Source organism: Gopherus flavomarginatus, chromosome 2 (assembly GCF_025201925.1).
Source record: "Gopherus flavomarginatus isolate rGopFla2 chromosome 2, rGopFla2.mat.asm, whole genome shotgun sequence".
In the NCBI taxonomy this organism is placed as follows: Eukaryota; Metazoa; Chordata; order Testudines; family Testudinidae; genus Gopherus; species Gopherus flavomarginatus.
This window is the reverse complement of record NC_066618.1, coordinates 14,169,554-14,184,024: the sequence shown is the minus strand read 5'-3', so window position 1 is coordinate 14,184,024 and position 14,471 is coordinate 14,169,554. Positions and strand designations below refer to the sequence as shown.

The window sequence follows — 14,471 nt, the reverse complement described above, 5'->3', positions numbered from 1 at the left end:
AAATATAATAGTCACTTGAGATCCAGTGTCAAGCACGGCTTTACACTCCGCCCCTTCAATCCTCACCATGACCTCTGCTCGAGGCCCTATCAGTCCTGCAGGGATCCCAGCTGGTTGGTCTCTTCTGGGGGAATCTTCAAATCCTCTAGGCCTAGATGGTCTCTGTCCCCGGACCTTCTGGCAGCTACTGGATCTCTCCCAACTGATCCTCAGCTTTTCATACACTAAGGAGGGGTTCTCTTCCTTATGGCAGTTAGCAGCACTGTGCCCATCCTGACCACACCGGTAGCAAAAGAAGTGTCCTTTCCCCATTCGGCGAGGTGGGACGGTGACTCTAGATACTGACTTCTCTATCATCACAGTCTGAGGCTCCTTATTCCGGGAAGTCTTAGCTTGGTCAATGATGCTTTGCAGCTCAGCTATCCGTTCTGTCAGGACCTGCATTTGTTGGGCAAGTTCCTCTGTGGTGCTCACCATCAGTACACTGGCCATTGGCGGTGGTGTCGTACTGGCTCGTTCCAATGTTTGGGCTTCCCAACACTCGCTGGCTGCCTGCCTTTCTTCTTCTTCCCTGACCTCCTTTATCAGCTGGGAGTAACTTGGGGGATGTTCCTGCCGTTCTCTTAGTCGGAGATGAAGTAGGATTGGGTTCCGATACTGAGTCCCTCTTACAACTTGAGCCAGTCTGGTCTGATCCATCTGCTCAGCAGTCACTGCTCCCCTCATAACAGCTCTCTGAAGTAGTCTCTCCAGCCTCTGTATATAGGCTGAAATTTTCTCACCCCTTTGCTGTCGGGAATTAATGAATTTACAGTAACTGTCCTCAGGGCCCTCTACGCTCCCAAAGGTATTATCAAGGGCCTCTAGGCAGTCCTTCACACTGACCTCAGGGTCAATGAGCTTCAGGGTGCGAATTACATCTAATGCTGGGCCACTAAGGCTCTCTATTAGACATCGTCGCTTTTCTACATCGGGTACGGCCCACTCCCGCAGCATTTCAGTAGTATGCTCCGACCAAAGTTCAAACTCCTCTTCCCCATCAAATAACCTTAACTTACGACAAGAGTTTGACGTAGCATAGGCCAACACAATCTTTTCCAATATATGCCCCAGTGCTTTTGCCCAATCATAGGCTGAGTCTGCCGCCCCTGAGCTAGAGGCTGCAGGACTGGGGCCCAACAAACCCGACATATTAGCCATTATACAAACAGTAGTTTCCTCAAAATATAAACATAATTATTTCCCAATACAGTGGAACACTCAACAAGTGCTTGCGAGGGGTACTGACCCAGGCATCCCGGACGAGCCCCCAAAAATGTAACCCTTCTGCCCCTTTAGTTGGCAGCAACAAGGGCCGGGTTCAGTATCCAGGGGTTCCGTTTCAGTAACACAATGCATAACCGGCTCGAGCCCCCACCCAGTGACCTGGGACATTCACATACCACACCCCCCTGGGCGCCTCTAGGAGGCAATACTTCCCCTCTCGCAAGCACGGAGTCTGAGTGTAGCAAAATCTTTTTTAATAAAGGAAGGAATCAATGCGGCATCCCACTGGAGAAACACCACAAACAGGGTTATAACACAAACCATAAACAAAAACCCACCTCCAAGTACGTTTGGCACTGTCCTTTTTCCGCTTAGGGTTTTAAGTCCAATCACCCCAAAGTCCAACAACCCAAAAGTCTCTGGTCAATGCCACCCCAGAGTTCGAGAGTCTATCTGTAGAGGTCCCTCCCCCCAGCCTGGGTAGAAAGGGGCACCTTACGTGGTCCAGGGCCAACTGCCCTGCCTCTCCGTGGGTTCTGCTTCCGCCTTCTCCACGAACTGCTCCGCTTCACCAGCCGCTCCACTCTGCTCCTCCAGCCGTCCTCAGGAACTGCTCCGCTCCACCAGCTGCTCTGCTCCATGAGCTGCTCTGCAAAACTGCTCGGCTCCGCTCACTCTGTGGGCCGCTCCACCCGTCCCACAGCTACTCCGCTCTGCCAGCCGCTCTGCTGCCACCAGCTGTCCCGTGATCCGCTCCAGCCGTCCCCGCAACTGCTCCACTCCGCCAGCTGCTCTGTTCCACAGCATATCTTCAGGCTCCCCCACTAGCTAGTACAATGCTCAGTGCTCTCAGCTCAGTCATTTCAGCTTTTTTGTGATTTCAACTCTTAGTGATCTCAGCTCTTAGTGGGGGAGCCCCAGTGCAAGTGCACCATTAGCCCAAAGTGAGTTCAGCTCAGTAACCTGTAATTAAATTCTTGAGGGAAGAAAAAAATCAACTCTGACATTCCACAGTGGAGAGAGGAGGGGGTGCAACTGGTGCTTCTGGCTCCACAAGGAGACTGCACCACCAGGCACAGATACCTGTCCCCAGCCTCTCTACTTCACTGGGTTTTGGAACCCATGACCCTTGTCTAGCAAGTACCACCCAACTGAGGGTGAGTCATTTGTCACCAAGCAGTCCCACCGCTCAGCAATCTGGGATAGGGTAGGCGTGTCTATGCAAATAAACTCTCTGACATTCTTTCCACCAGATGTCAGGGTAGAGCTTATCCTGACTCTGCTTACATTATGAAAAGAAAATAGCTAAGATTTTTTCATTTTCATTGACGAATGCTTTAATTATATGAAGTGCATGGTTAAGTTTGGATTATTGAGGTTTTGGTTAATTAGGGGAATTTTCATTGTAGTCAACTAAATGTTGGGAAACAGGAGTTTGATCCTACAAGTTGCTGAACACTTTGGTCCTAATCAAGTGAAGTATTTATGACGTGCTTAATTGTAAACATATGAGTACTCGTACTGACTTCAGGAGGACTACATGAACGCTTAAAGTTAAGCACAGGCATAAAAGATTTGCTTAATAGGAGGTAAAATGCTCAGCAGTTGGCAGAATTGAGCCCCAGACCCTGATTTGGTTAACAGAGCGCTTTGGATAGTCGAGGATTGGATAGTCCAAGTTGTGCTGTACTGCACTGCACAACTGTATTAGCACACTCCGACAGCACCCAACTCCATCATTGCAGTTGTGTGTTTGCTGCCATGGCCTCCTAGGATATGGAATGTTTTCCCCCTTGGTATTTTCTATACTTTTCCTTTTACCTTCCTAGCTTTCTGTTTTAGAGTTTATCATTTTGTTTGTTTTTCATTATATTATTCGGGGGGGGTGGGGAGGTTCTGTTTTATACAGTGCTTTATGATTGTACACACCCATCCTAGGTGCTTTCATGGGGACAGAGAGAGGACATTCTTTATAAACGTATTAGAATGTATGTCATAGTTAAATTTGAGGTTGTTTGTTTTTAACAATTACCTTGTCACCCCAAATACCAATACATCTAGGACCTCAGTTTTACAATAGGATCCACACGTGGATCTTGGGTGTGCTTGGAGTACCGTTGGCTTCTCATTCTTAATCATCATCATAATAAAATATATAACTCTCATATAATGCTTTCATCTATAGATCCATCTACACTGTGTGATCATAATGGTCCGTCTGAATGGATTCAGTTGCAAGATTAGGGCATTAGATTGTCATCTCTAATTGTTTATGACAGACTAGATAGCATAAGGAAAATTAAACTAAAGTTTATTTAACAATCTGACAACCATGTTGTTTTTAATAATCCAAATGAAATATGGTTCAATAATGAAAGTTGTTAATTTTTAAAGTAAGAGAATAAAACCAGTAATGTTTCTAGACCATGGAAAGAGCTTAATGTTTAAACAATAGTATTTCTGCTTTTATTTCTTAGAGGGAAAGTGTTCCAGCTATTTTGGCAATGGCCCAAGCCTATATGATTCTGAAACAGACTCCCAAGGCCAGAACCCAGCTAAAACGGTTAGCCAAAGCTAACTGGACTTTATCTGATGCTGAAGAGTTAGAAAAAAGTTGGATGTTATTGTCTGACATATACTGCAAAAGTGGAAAGTATGATCTTGCAACTGAACAACTGAAACGCTGCTTACAATACAATAAGGTGAGAGGAAAAGGAGGTGTTTACAAGGAGATCTTGAAAAGTCAGAAAACACTGTGACGAGTTAGGAACACAAATAGAGTTGTTTTCATTAATAGCCACTTACAATAACCCCAAAAGTAACAGCTATAAGGAGCAGCTATAATTTAGAACCTGATTTACAATAAAATTAGGTAGTGGATAATAATAATTCATTTAATGATAGTTAATGGCAAAATCTTCATCACGCTGAAATTGGTGAGACTTTCATTATTGATTTTACTATTGTGACCCTAAACACACACACACACACACACACACACACAAAATTAGTGCAACATTAAGGTTGAACATTTTAAACAACAGAAAGCCAGGAAATGCAAAAGTTAAGCTCATAACGGTAATGTTAACTTGGTCATGTTGTGCATTCTGTATTTTAGTGCACATCTTATTATTATCTTAAGAATAAAACTTCAAGCTATACATTTCATAAGAAAAACAGACAGAGGAAACAGTGCAATATTACATTTATATTTAATTGAAAAATGTAATTTGAGCCCCTGTATTTACAATCTTGATCACAATTTAAATTCACTAAGATATGAAAGATCAATGCTGTTATGACATTTGGGTATGCTAAGTATTCTCAATAATGCTGTAACATTTTGTGGTTTTGGTTTTTTTAGTCTTGTTCAAAAGCTTATGAATACATGGGTTTTATCATGGAGAAAGAACAGGCCTATAAGGATGCTGCAACTAATTATGAATTCGCTTGGAAATACAGTAATCAAGCAAATCCTGCTGTTGGTGAGTTGAGAAGTACTGTTCTAGCTCAAGTTCCACCTGAATATCATCCAGCACATTTATTCCTGAAAGCGTAACAAATTGTGATGATGTAATAGATGCTTCTGCCCCCAGTTACACCCATGCAACCAAGCTGAAGATAGTGGTATTACAGAGGTGTAATTAAGGGCAGTATTTGATCCAGAATGCTGATAAGAGTTTATTGACAGCTCATTTTAATATTGCATAATGGTGTAAGAAAAGTGAAAATCTGCAGAAGGGCCAAGTACAAAATAGTTGCATGTAGAGGAGTGCAGAAGAGATGTCTGTGGAGATAGAGGTATTGGCGTACTTGGAAAAGATTTCTTGTAAGCTGAAAGACTGAAAGGAAGAATCCGTCTTGGTTTCCAGACCTACTGCATATGACTAATGAATGTTATACACGTTGGGCCAGATCCTGGACTGCTCTTGAGGTGAGTGAAAAGGTGGCTTTAAGACATCTTTTCTCTCTCTCTCATTCCACAAGCCACCATATACTGGTTCAGTCCCTCAAATTAATGTACATTATACCAGTAGCTCACAGCCCCAGTGAGTTGTTCCAGCTGCTGAAATCACCAAAGCATAGGGACATAGCCATGGGTAAGGAACAGTGTCCATAGGCGTCGACTCCATGGGTGCTCCAGGGCTGGAGCATCCACAGAAAAAAATCAGTGGGTGCTCAGCTTCCTCCAGCAGCTCCCTGTGGCCCCGCGCCACCTCCCTGCTCTAGCTCACTTCCGCCTCCGCTTCTTCCGTGAGCGCGCTGCCAAGTCCTGCTTCTCTCCCCTCCCTCCCAGCGCTTGTGCCATGAAACAGCTGATTCGCAGGGCAGAGAGAACATGGCGCGCTGGGGGAAGAGGCGGGGCCGGAGCAGGGATTTGGGGAAGGGATCCAATAGGGGCTGGGAAGGGGCAGAGTTAGGGCGGGGACTTAGGGGATGCGGTTGGAGTGGGGGCAGGGTAGGGTGGAGTCAGGACAGAGTCAAGGAAACGGGTGGGGGGTGCAGGCACCCACCAGCGCCAGAGAAAGTTGGCTCTTCTGACGGTTTCCCTAGCCGCTGGTTGTCAGAGGGTGGAGCTGAAAAGCAGGAGAGAGATCACTTAATCATTACCTGTTAGATTCACTCCCTCTGGGGGACCTGGCGTTGGCCACTGTCAGCAGACAGGGATACTGGGCTGGATGGACCTTTGGTCTGACCTAGTATGGCTGTTCTTATGCCCCTTTTCCCTGGCCACACATGCTATTCCACGGGCTGAGAAGCTAGTTATGTTGGGGCCACTATGCTGGCCTCTCACCACTAGAGGATTTTCTACTAGTTCTTTAAGATGAATTTAAGGCTGTTTTGCACAGCATAGGACATGGCTTGAGACTGCAAAGTTCTCAGAATTTTGCAGGATCCAGCCCTTCTTCTTTGAGTGCTCGCTCATGTTCATTCCATGTTAGGTGTGTGTGCTCACCACATGCACCGGTGCTGGAAGTTTTTCACTCAGTGGTATCCATAGGGGACCAGCTCTGGCGCCCTCTGGAGTGGCACACATATGCTGCCGTATAAAGGGTGCCAGCGCCACCTCCCGCACTCAGTTCCTTCTTACCACCAGTGACAGTGATGGAACGTTCCTTTGCTTCGGCAAACCTTTCCATCTCTAGAAATTGCTTGTTGCAAACTTTCTATTGTAAATAGTTATATCATTTAGTATTAGTTCCCTTAGTGTGTTTTTAATTAGAGTGTCCCAGGGTACGTCTACACTATGGAATTATTCCAATTTTACATAAACCGGTTTTATAAAACAGATTGTATAAAGTCGAGTGCACGCGGCCACACTAAGCACATTAATTCGGCGGTGTGCGTCCACGGTCCGAGGCTAGCGTCTATTTCCGGAGTGTTGCACTGTGGTTAGCTATTCTGTAGCTATCCCATAGTTCCTGCAGTCTCCCCAGCCCTTTAGAATTCTGGGTTGAGAGCCCAGTGGCTGATGGGGCAAAAGTCATTGTTGCGGGTGGTTCTGGGTAAATGTCGTCAGTCATTCCTTCCTCCGGGAAAGCAACGGCAGACAATCATTTCACGCCCTTTTTCCCTGGATTGCCCTGGCAGACGCAATAGCACAGCAACCATGGAGCCCGTTTAGCCTTTTTTTTTTACAGTCACCGTATGTGTACGGGATGCCGCGAACAGAGGCAATACTCCAGCGCTACACAGCAGCATTCATTTTCTTTTGCATGGTAGCAGAGATGGTTACCAGTCATTCTGTACCGTCTGCTGCCGGTGTAAATTGGCAATGAGATGACAGTTATCTGTCCTTCTGTACTGTCTACAATCATGTGTGCCCCTGGCTGAGGTCAGCCGGGGGCGCAAAGGCAAAACTGGGAATGACTCCCCGAGTCAATCCCTCCTTTATGGTTTCTAAAAATAGAGTCAGTCCTGCCTAGAATATGGGGCAAGTGTACTAGAGAACCAGTGTATCAGAGAGCACAGCTGCTCCGTGTTAGATCCCGCAGAAATGATAAACTACATGCCATTCACGGGGGGTGCCCCTGCAACAACCCCACCCATTGCTTCCCTCCTCCCCCAACCTTCCTGGGCTACCATGGCAGTGTACCCCCCATTTGTGTCATGAAATTATAAAGAATGCAGGAATAAGAAACACTGACTTGTTAGTGAGAGAAAATGAGGGGGAGGCAGCCTCCCGGCGCTATGACAGTCCAGGCAGGACATTAAGCGGTGCGGAGGAGAGGAGCCCAGCATCCCGCTGCTATGATAGTCCAGGCAGTACAAAATCTTTTCTTTACACAGGAAGGGGAAGGGGCTGATAGAGCTCAGCCCCCAGTTGCTATGATGAGGACGGTTACCAGCCGTTCTGTCCCATCTACTGGGAATGACCAGGAATCATTCCTATTTTTACCCAGGCTCCCCCGGCCGACCTCACCTGAGGCAAGCCAGGAGCACTTACGGGCTGATGGTGATGACGGATATCAGTCATATTGTACCGTCTGCCATCAGGGAGGGGAGAGGAGCGGATACTGCTCTTCACTGCTGCAGTATCGCGTCTACCAGCAGCATTCAGTAGACATAGGGTGACACTGAAAAAAGTCAAGAAAGTATTTCTTTCCTTTTTCTTTCACGTGAGGGTGGGGAGTAAATTGACGAGCTACTCCCTGAACCATGCCGGACAATGTGTTTGAACCTACAGGCATTGGGAGCTCAGCCAAGAATGCAAATACTTTTCGGAGACTGCTGGGGACTGTGGAATAGCTGGAGTCCTCAATACCCCCTCCCTCCCTCCATGAGCATCCATTTGAGTCTCTGGCTTCCCGTTACGCTTGTCACACAGCACTTTGTAGCCTGTAGATTTTTTTTTCAAACGCTTTGGCATTTCGTCTTCTGTAACGGAGCTCTGAAAGAACAGATTTGTTTCCCCATACACCAATCAGATCCAGTATCTCCCGTACGGTCCATGCTGGAGCTTTTTTTGGATTTGGGACTGCATTGCCACCCGTGCTGATCAGAGCTCCGTGCTGGGCAAACAGGAAATGAAAATCAAAATTTCACGGGGCTTTTCCTTTTTACTTGGCCACTGCATCCAAGTTCAGATTGCTGTCCAGAGCGGTCACAGTGGTGCACTGTGGGATACCACCCAGAGGCCAATACCATCGATTTGCGGCCACACTAACCCTAATCCGATATGGTAATACCGATTTTAGCACTACTCCTCTCGTCGGGGAGGAGTACAGAAACTGATTTAAAGAGCCCTTTATATTGATATAAAGGGCCTCGTAGTGTGGATGGGTACAGCGTTAAATCGGTTTAACGCTGCTAAAATCGGTTTAAACGCGTAGTGTAGACCAAGCCCCAGACAGGACTTAGCCTTGGGGTGGGGCATGACCCAGTCTCCGGGTTTTAAGAACTATGACTGTTGTAGGAAACTTATACTGGTCAGTGATCCCAACACTAGTTATTTAAGATGTTTAGGGGAGTCTCATATCAGCGAAAGGTGTCACATCTGCAGGAGATTTAAGCCTCACGCTAAGAAAGAGTGGGACATCCAACTTAAAGCGTTCCTTATGGAGTCAGTGCTGACACCAACACTGGAGCAGCCGCGATTGAACTCCACACGCAGCACCGCAGCTTTGAGAAGAGCACCCCCGTCGTCAGACAGGCGAAAATCCACTTCCCTGGCACCAGCCAGTAAGAAGAGGAAGACCGGGAGTGGTCGGTCTTCTGCTCGCAAGGGCAAGGAGAGGGCAAGAGGCAAGCCTAGACCCACAAAGGGTGGCTCATCACCTCCAAGTGGGAGTCGGACCCCAGCTTTGGTTGAGAGGGTTAGCCCATCCTGGGACATGCCCACCATCCCAGACAGTGGCACAGGAGTCTGGCACCTGGTGATGCCATTGACTCTAGAGGCCCTGCAGGCAGTACAGGATATCTTGTCCCTCCCAGTTCTGCCAACATCAGCAATGGCAGCTTCCAAATCAAGGAGTACGCCTGCCTTTGGACCACCCCCTCAGTCCTCATCAGTGCTGCACCTCTCGCCACCCCAGGGAGTGTCCCACCAGTGCTTCCCCGCACAGAGCCACCGTGCCTTGGACATAGGGCTGCCTACTAGTCGGAGCCTTCGGCGCCCGTCTCCGGATTCTGGCCATCACTCTGTGGACTTGAAGCATCGGTCTCTGGCAAGGTGGTATAGACCTACTGAGGCATGCACAACCCTGCAATCCCGGTACCGTCATAGCAGCTCCCCTTTAGATCAACGCCATTCCTGCAACAGCCTCCGTTGGGACTCTCAGTAACGGTCACTGGCCTACCAACCTAAGTCGCCATGCCTGCGTCAGTACTCATCATTACGACATCAGTCATCCTCTCGCTCCCGCTCTATGATTCAGCACTGGTCAGGAGGTGTTCGGCATAGATCAATGCTGACACCGGTCACCAGGATCTCAACACAGTGGGTCATTGACCACATACAGATCCCACTCAGAGCGTGGCGGTGGGCACAGCTGGGACCAAGACACCTGGTCGGCCTTGGTACAGTCCCGGTCTCCGGAACATAACCCTCCATCCTCGGGCTCTGAGTCAGACTAGGAACCTCTGCAGGTGAGTCAAGGTCCTCTGCTGGTGGCACTGGGACACTCCTGCCCTCTGGGCCAATGGCCCATGCCATGGCACTCTTGGAACCCATGGGGGTTTCCACAGCCATTCCAAGGGCATAAATTGGTGTCAGGAGGTTCCAACAAGCCCTCTGCCACGGTCTCCTGCCCGCCTGAGACAGAGGCCACCTTGCCTGGAACCCCCCATATGTAACAGGAGGAGGATGAAGGCCTGGCCAAGCAGGTCACAGAGGTGGTGACTCTTGCTGCACCTGCATCCTCCTCCTCATCCCCTGATGAGGCCATCATGGGGCCCCCACCAACAGTCGCGCAAGACAATGCAAAAGCTCATCTGACATCAGGAATTATAACGTTCCAAAACCAGTAGGCGAGAACTTCAGTCTCCCTGGTCACTCAATAACAGACCTAAAAGAGACAATTCTTCAACAAAAAAACTTGAAAAACAAACTCCAACTTGAAACTGCAGAACTGGAATTCATTTGCAAACCTGGACACCATTATATTAGGCTTGAATAAAGACTGGGAGTGGTTGGGTCATTACAAAACCTTAACTTAATTTCCCCCATACTAATTTCCCCCTACTATTACCCATATCTTCTTGCCAACTGTTTGAAATGGGCCACTTTCATTACCACTACAAAAAGTTATTTTTCCGCCCTTGGTATCCTACTGTTAATTGAATTGTCTCATTAGACTGACCTCACACTTGGTAAGGCAACTCCCATCTTTTCATGTATTTATACCCACTCCTGTATTTTCCACTCCATGCATCTGATGAAGTGCATTTTAGCCCACAAAAGCTTATGCCCAAATAAATGTGTTAGTCTCTAAGGTGCCACAAGGACTCCTCGTTGTTTTTACTGATACAGACTAACATGGCTATCACTCTGATACTTTCATATAGCAGTCTTTCAAGGCCACAGACTCTTCCTCCACTTCATGGTGAGATCCACGCACTTCCAGTTCACAGTTCTTCCTTTTGGCCAGGCAACAGCACCAAACGTGTTTACAAAATGCATGTCAGTGGTGGCAGCTTACCTCAGGCTACTTGGGGTATCCTGATCTACCTGTACCTCGACCCCCCTCTCCCCCCGTGGCTGCTGCCCAACCGCCCGGGCCTTCTCTTGCAAGATCCTGGTCGCCTCCTGCACCCCAGCCTTGCCTCCCTCCACCTCACGACATGGATGCTGCATGATTGAATCCGGAGGAACAAGCTTGCTCCAGGGAAGTGTGGCAGTAGAAAGTAGAAAACCCTCCACTAGGGCGACTTACCTGGTAAAGTGGACAAGGTTCTCCCACTGGGCGTCTGAGCATAGTGTCTCCCCAGTGCGCTCTTCTCTGCAGTCCATTTTGGAATATCTGCTCCTTCTGAAGAATCAGGGCTTGGCCCTCTTTTCTATCAAGATTCATCTTGTTGCCATTTCAGCTTTCCAGCCGCCAATCCAGGGTAAATCAGTGTTCTTGCACGAGATGTCAGTCAGATTCCTGAAGGGCCTTGAAAAGCTCTTCCCTCCCATTAGGGATCCTGTCCCATAATGGGACCTCAATCTGGTTCCCTCCAGACTCATGGGTGCACCCTTCGAACCCTTGGATTCTTGTTCCCTTTCCCACCTCTCGTGGAAAATTGCCTTCCTTGTGGCAGTGACATCGGCTAGGCGAGTGTCCGAGATTAAAGCCTTGACCTCGGAACCATCATATATAGTCTTCTGCAAGGACAAGGTACAGTTGAGACCCCATCTGGCCTTCCTGCTGAAGGTGGTGTCTTCCTTCCATATCAGCAAGGACATATTCCTCCCAATGTTCTGTCCTAAACCGCACAAAATCAGAGAGGAGAGGTGGTTACATGCCTTGGACATCCGACGTGCCTTGGTGGTTTACCTGAAGCGCATTAAACCCTTTTGTAGGTTGATGCGTCTCTTCATCGTGACAGGAGACAGGATGAAGGGCCTTCCGATGTCTTCTCAGAGGATCACCAACTGAATCACCTCCTGCATCCAGATCTGTTGTGAGTTGGCGCAGATCCAACTGCTGTCTCTGGTGAAAGTGCACTCGAAAGAGCGCAAGCGTCCTCGGCAGCCTTCCTGGCACATGTCCCCATTCAGGACATTTGCAGAGCCGCAATGTGGTCTTTGGTTTACACGTTCACGGCGCACTATGCCATCACCCAGCAAGCCAGAGATGATGCTGGGTTCGGCAGAGCTGTGTTCCAAGCTACCCGTCCATGAACGCCTACCCACCTCTCTTGGTATTGCTTAGGAGTCACCTAACATGGAATGGACATGAGTAAGCAGCTTCGAAGAATAAAAGCCAGTTACCTTTTCCCTAATGGTGTTGTTTGAGATGTGTTGCTCATGTCCATTCCCTAACCCGCTCTCCTTCCCCGCTGTCAGAGTTCCGACAAGAAGGAATTGAGGTGTGGGGAGCCGGCAGTGCCCTTATACCGCAGAATGTGCGTGCCACTCCAGAGCGCTCCAGAGCTGGTCCTCTATGGTCCACTGAGGAAAAAGCTTCCAGCACCAGTGCATGTGGCGAGCACACATAGCTAACATGGAACGGACATGAGCAATACATCTCAAAGAACACCAGTTACAGAAAAGATAACTGTCTTTTACTGCAAGCTGAGTTAGGTACAAAGGGTGCGTAAACCCTGTCTACTTATCAGGGATTTTTCTTTTAAGGGCTTCTGACTTTTCATTTTGCTAACATCATGCATAAATTGATCCAATTAAAATGCCCTTGTAGAAAATATTTGCACCACAAGTTACAAGTAAGTTCTTTTGATGCAATTCTGTTATATCATATTTTAACATGAGTTCATCAGAGTTATTTGCCTGAAGTGCTATTTAATAAATGTTAAGTCTAACACTATATGTAGTTTTGTGTTTAAATCCAATGAAATCACATCTTTTCCATCCCTTCTGCAGGTTTCAAACTTGCTTTCAATTACTTGAAAGATAAGAAATATGTGGAGGCAATAGAAGTTTGTCATGATGTAAGTGCTACAGAAAACTTTTAATTAGATCATGAAATAGATTGTGCCCAATTTATTGGCTGTCTGTCTTTTCTTTTTCACTAGGTTTTGAAGATATGTCCAAGTTACCCAAAAATTAGAGAAGAGATTTTGGAAAAGGCTCAAGCAGCTCTCAAACCCTAAAAATAAAAGTCTGGGTAATATGAAATGCTTTGATATCAGAAATATGTCAATGAGCACTAGAAATAAAAACTTAATTAAAGTAAAGATTATTAGGCATTTTAGATGTTCTAATTAGTACAAAACTCAGCCTTGCCTCTTTGCAGAAAGTACGCTACTGAAAACTCATGTGGAAATAAACAGCTATTAAGACTCAGGCATGGCCATTAAACTGTGTATATGGACTGACAAAGGGGAATTGTAAAATCAGCAGAAGAATGTATCCTCTTTATCTTATCTACATTATTTACAGGATTCATTTTGAAAGAAAACAGAGTGGGCCTGATTCTCATTTTTAATAAGGCCCCTTTCTATCATTCTGTCAGAGTGAAGGAGTCTTAAAGTGAGAGTTAAACTATGTTTACATACACTTTAAATCCCCTTTACCCTACTAGAGTGGTGTAAGGAGGATTTACTGTAAATGACACTCAGGCTCAATATATTTAATTTACAGTATATCAAAGTACTTTAAAAATATTTTAAGTACAGAGTTTAGGAAAGTTTTGAAGGTTCCCTTTATGGCATGCCTGTGGGACTCACTTGCCTAGTGAATGTCATATTTAAAATTCTTTTCAAAGAAGTGTGTATTTCTGTACGTATTAACTCTATAGTGTTTAAGCAATGACTGGTTATTCACATCAGACACCACTTTAGTGTCTTATCAACAAATACGGTTTAGACATTTATATTTAATAAGACTAAGTCATCCTTTTGAAAAAAAATCTATTAATCTATTCTTTTAAAAAATTAATGAACTAGTACTGTCCCAAGGCGTTATGTGGTTTTTGGTTTTGAACTTTATTTTTAAAGTTTCTTCATTCATTGATTTTACTTTTTTTTAGACACTTGCTGAGAATTTATTTTGAAAAAATATATATATCTATATTTAGATGTAACAGAATTTTTCTCCACAACTTAGTTTAATTCAGCAGGAGCATTGGCTGACAGAGAGAGAAATGTCATTTTTATTCACAGCTTCTTCAAATAATCAAACAATTCAAAGCAGTTATATTGAAATAAATAATTCATCCTCCAATAACAAAAGCAGAAGGCAAGGCAAGGAAAAGTAATTTGTCCCTTTTCCTTTATTTATTGACGATTGAGACCAATATATAAAGTAAATTAAACTGATTAAAGTTTTTTTTGTCTTCATTATTATGTATCAACGAACTCTTTTTGCTTATGTAGTTATGAGGTTCTGTTAGACATGGACATACTCATCTTCCCTAATTTTGAGCCAACTTTAATACGGACTCTGAAAGTTCAAATCAAGCTTGAGTGATTGTGAGTTTGCATTCCACTTAGATGAGGCTGTGAGAAGAGAGTGCAGAGAAAGAAACTTGAATGAAAAATGAAATGCCAAATGTAGGTTACTTACGTAAGTCTAGCTTTTGGCAGGGATCTTCTCTCAC

The 14,471-nt window shown here is 45.9% G+C and overlaps 1 protein-coding gene across 1 annotated transcript in view; it reads left to right on the top strand.

Annotated features, from left to right (window-relative positions):
* The window catches only part of TTC21A (tetratricopeptide repeat domain 21A), a 73,353-nt gene extending 59,195 nt beyond the window's left edge, over nucleotides 1–14,158 (top strand). The window contains exons 26-29 of the mRNA XM_050941526.1: nucleotides 3,744–3,968; nucleotides 4,631–4,751; nucleotides 12,794–12,861; nucleotides 12,946–14,158. Coding sequence (XP_050797483.1) covers nucleotides 3,744–3,968; nucleotides 4,631–4,751; nucleotides 12,794–12,861; nucleotides 12,946–13,023 — 492 coding nt within the window. The 3' untranslated portion in view covers nucleotides 13,024–14,158. The remainder of the gene's footprint in view (nucleotides 1–3,743; nucleotides 3,969–4,630; nucleotides 4,752–12,793; nucleotides 12,862–12,945) is intronic.
* The last annotated feature ends 313 nt before the right edge of the window (nucleotides 14,159–14,471 follow it).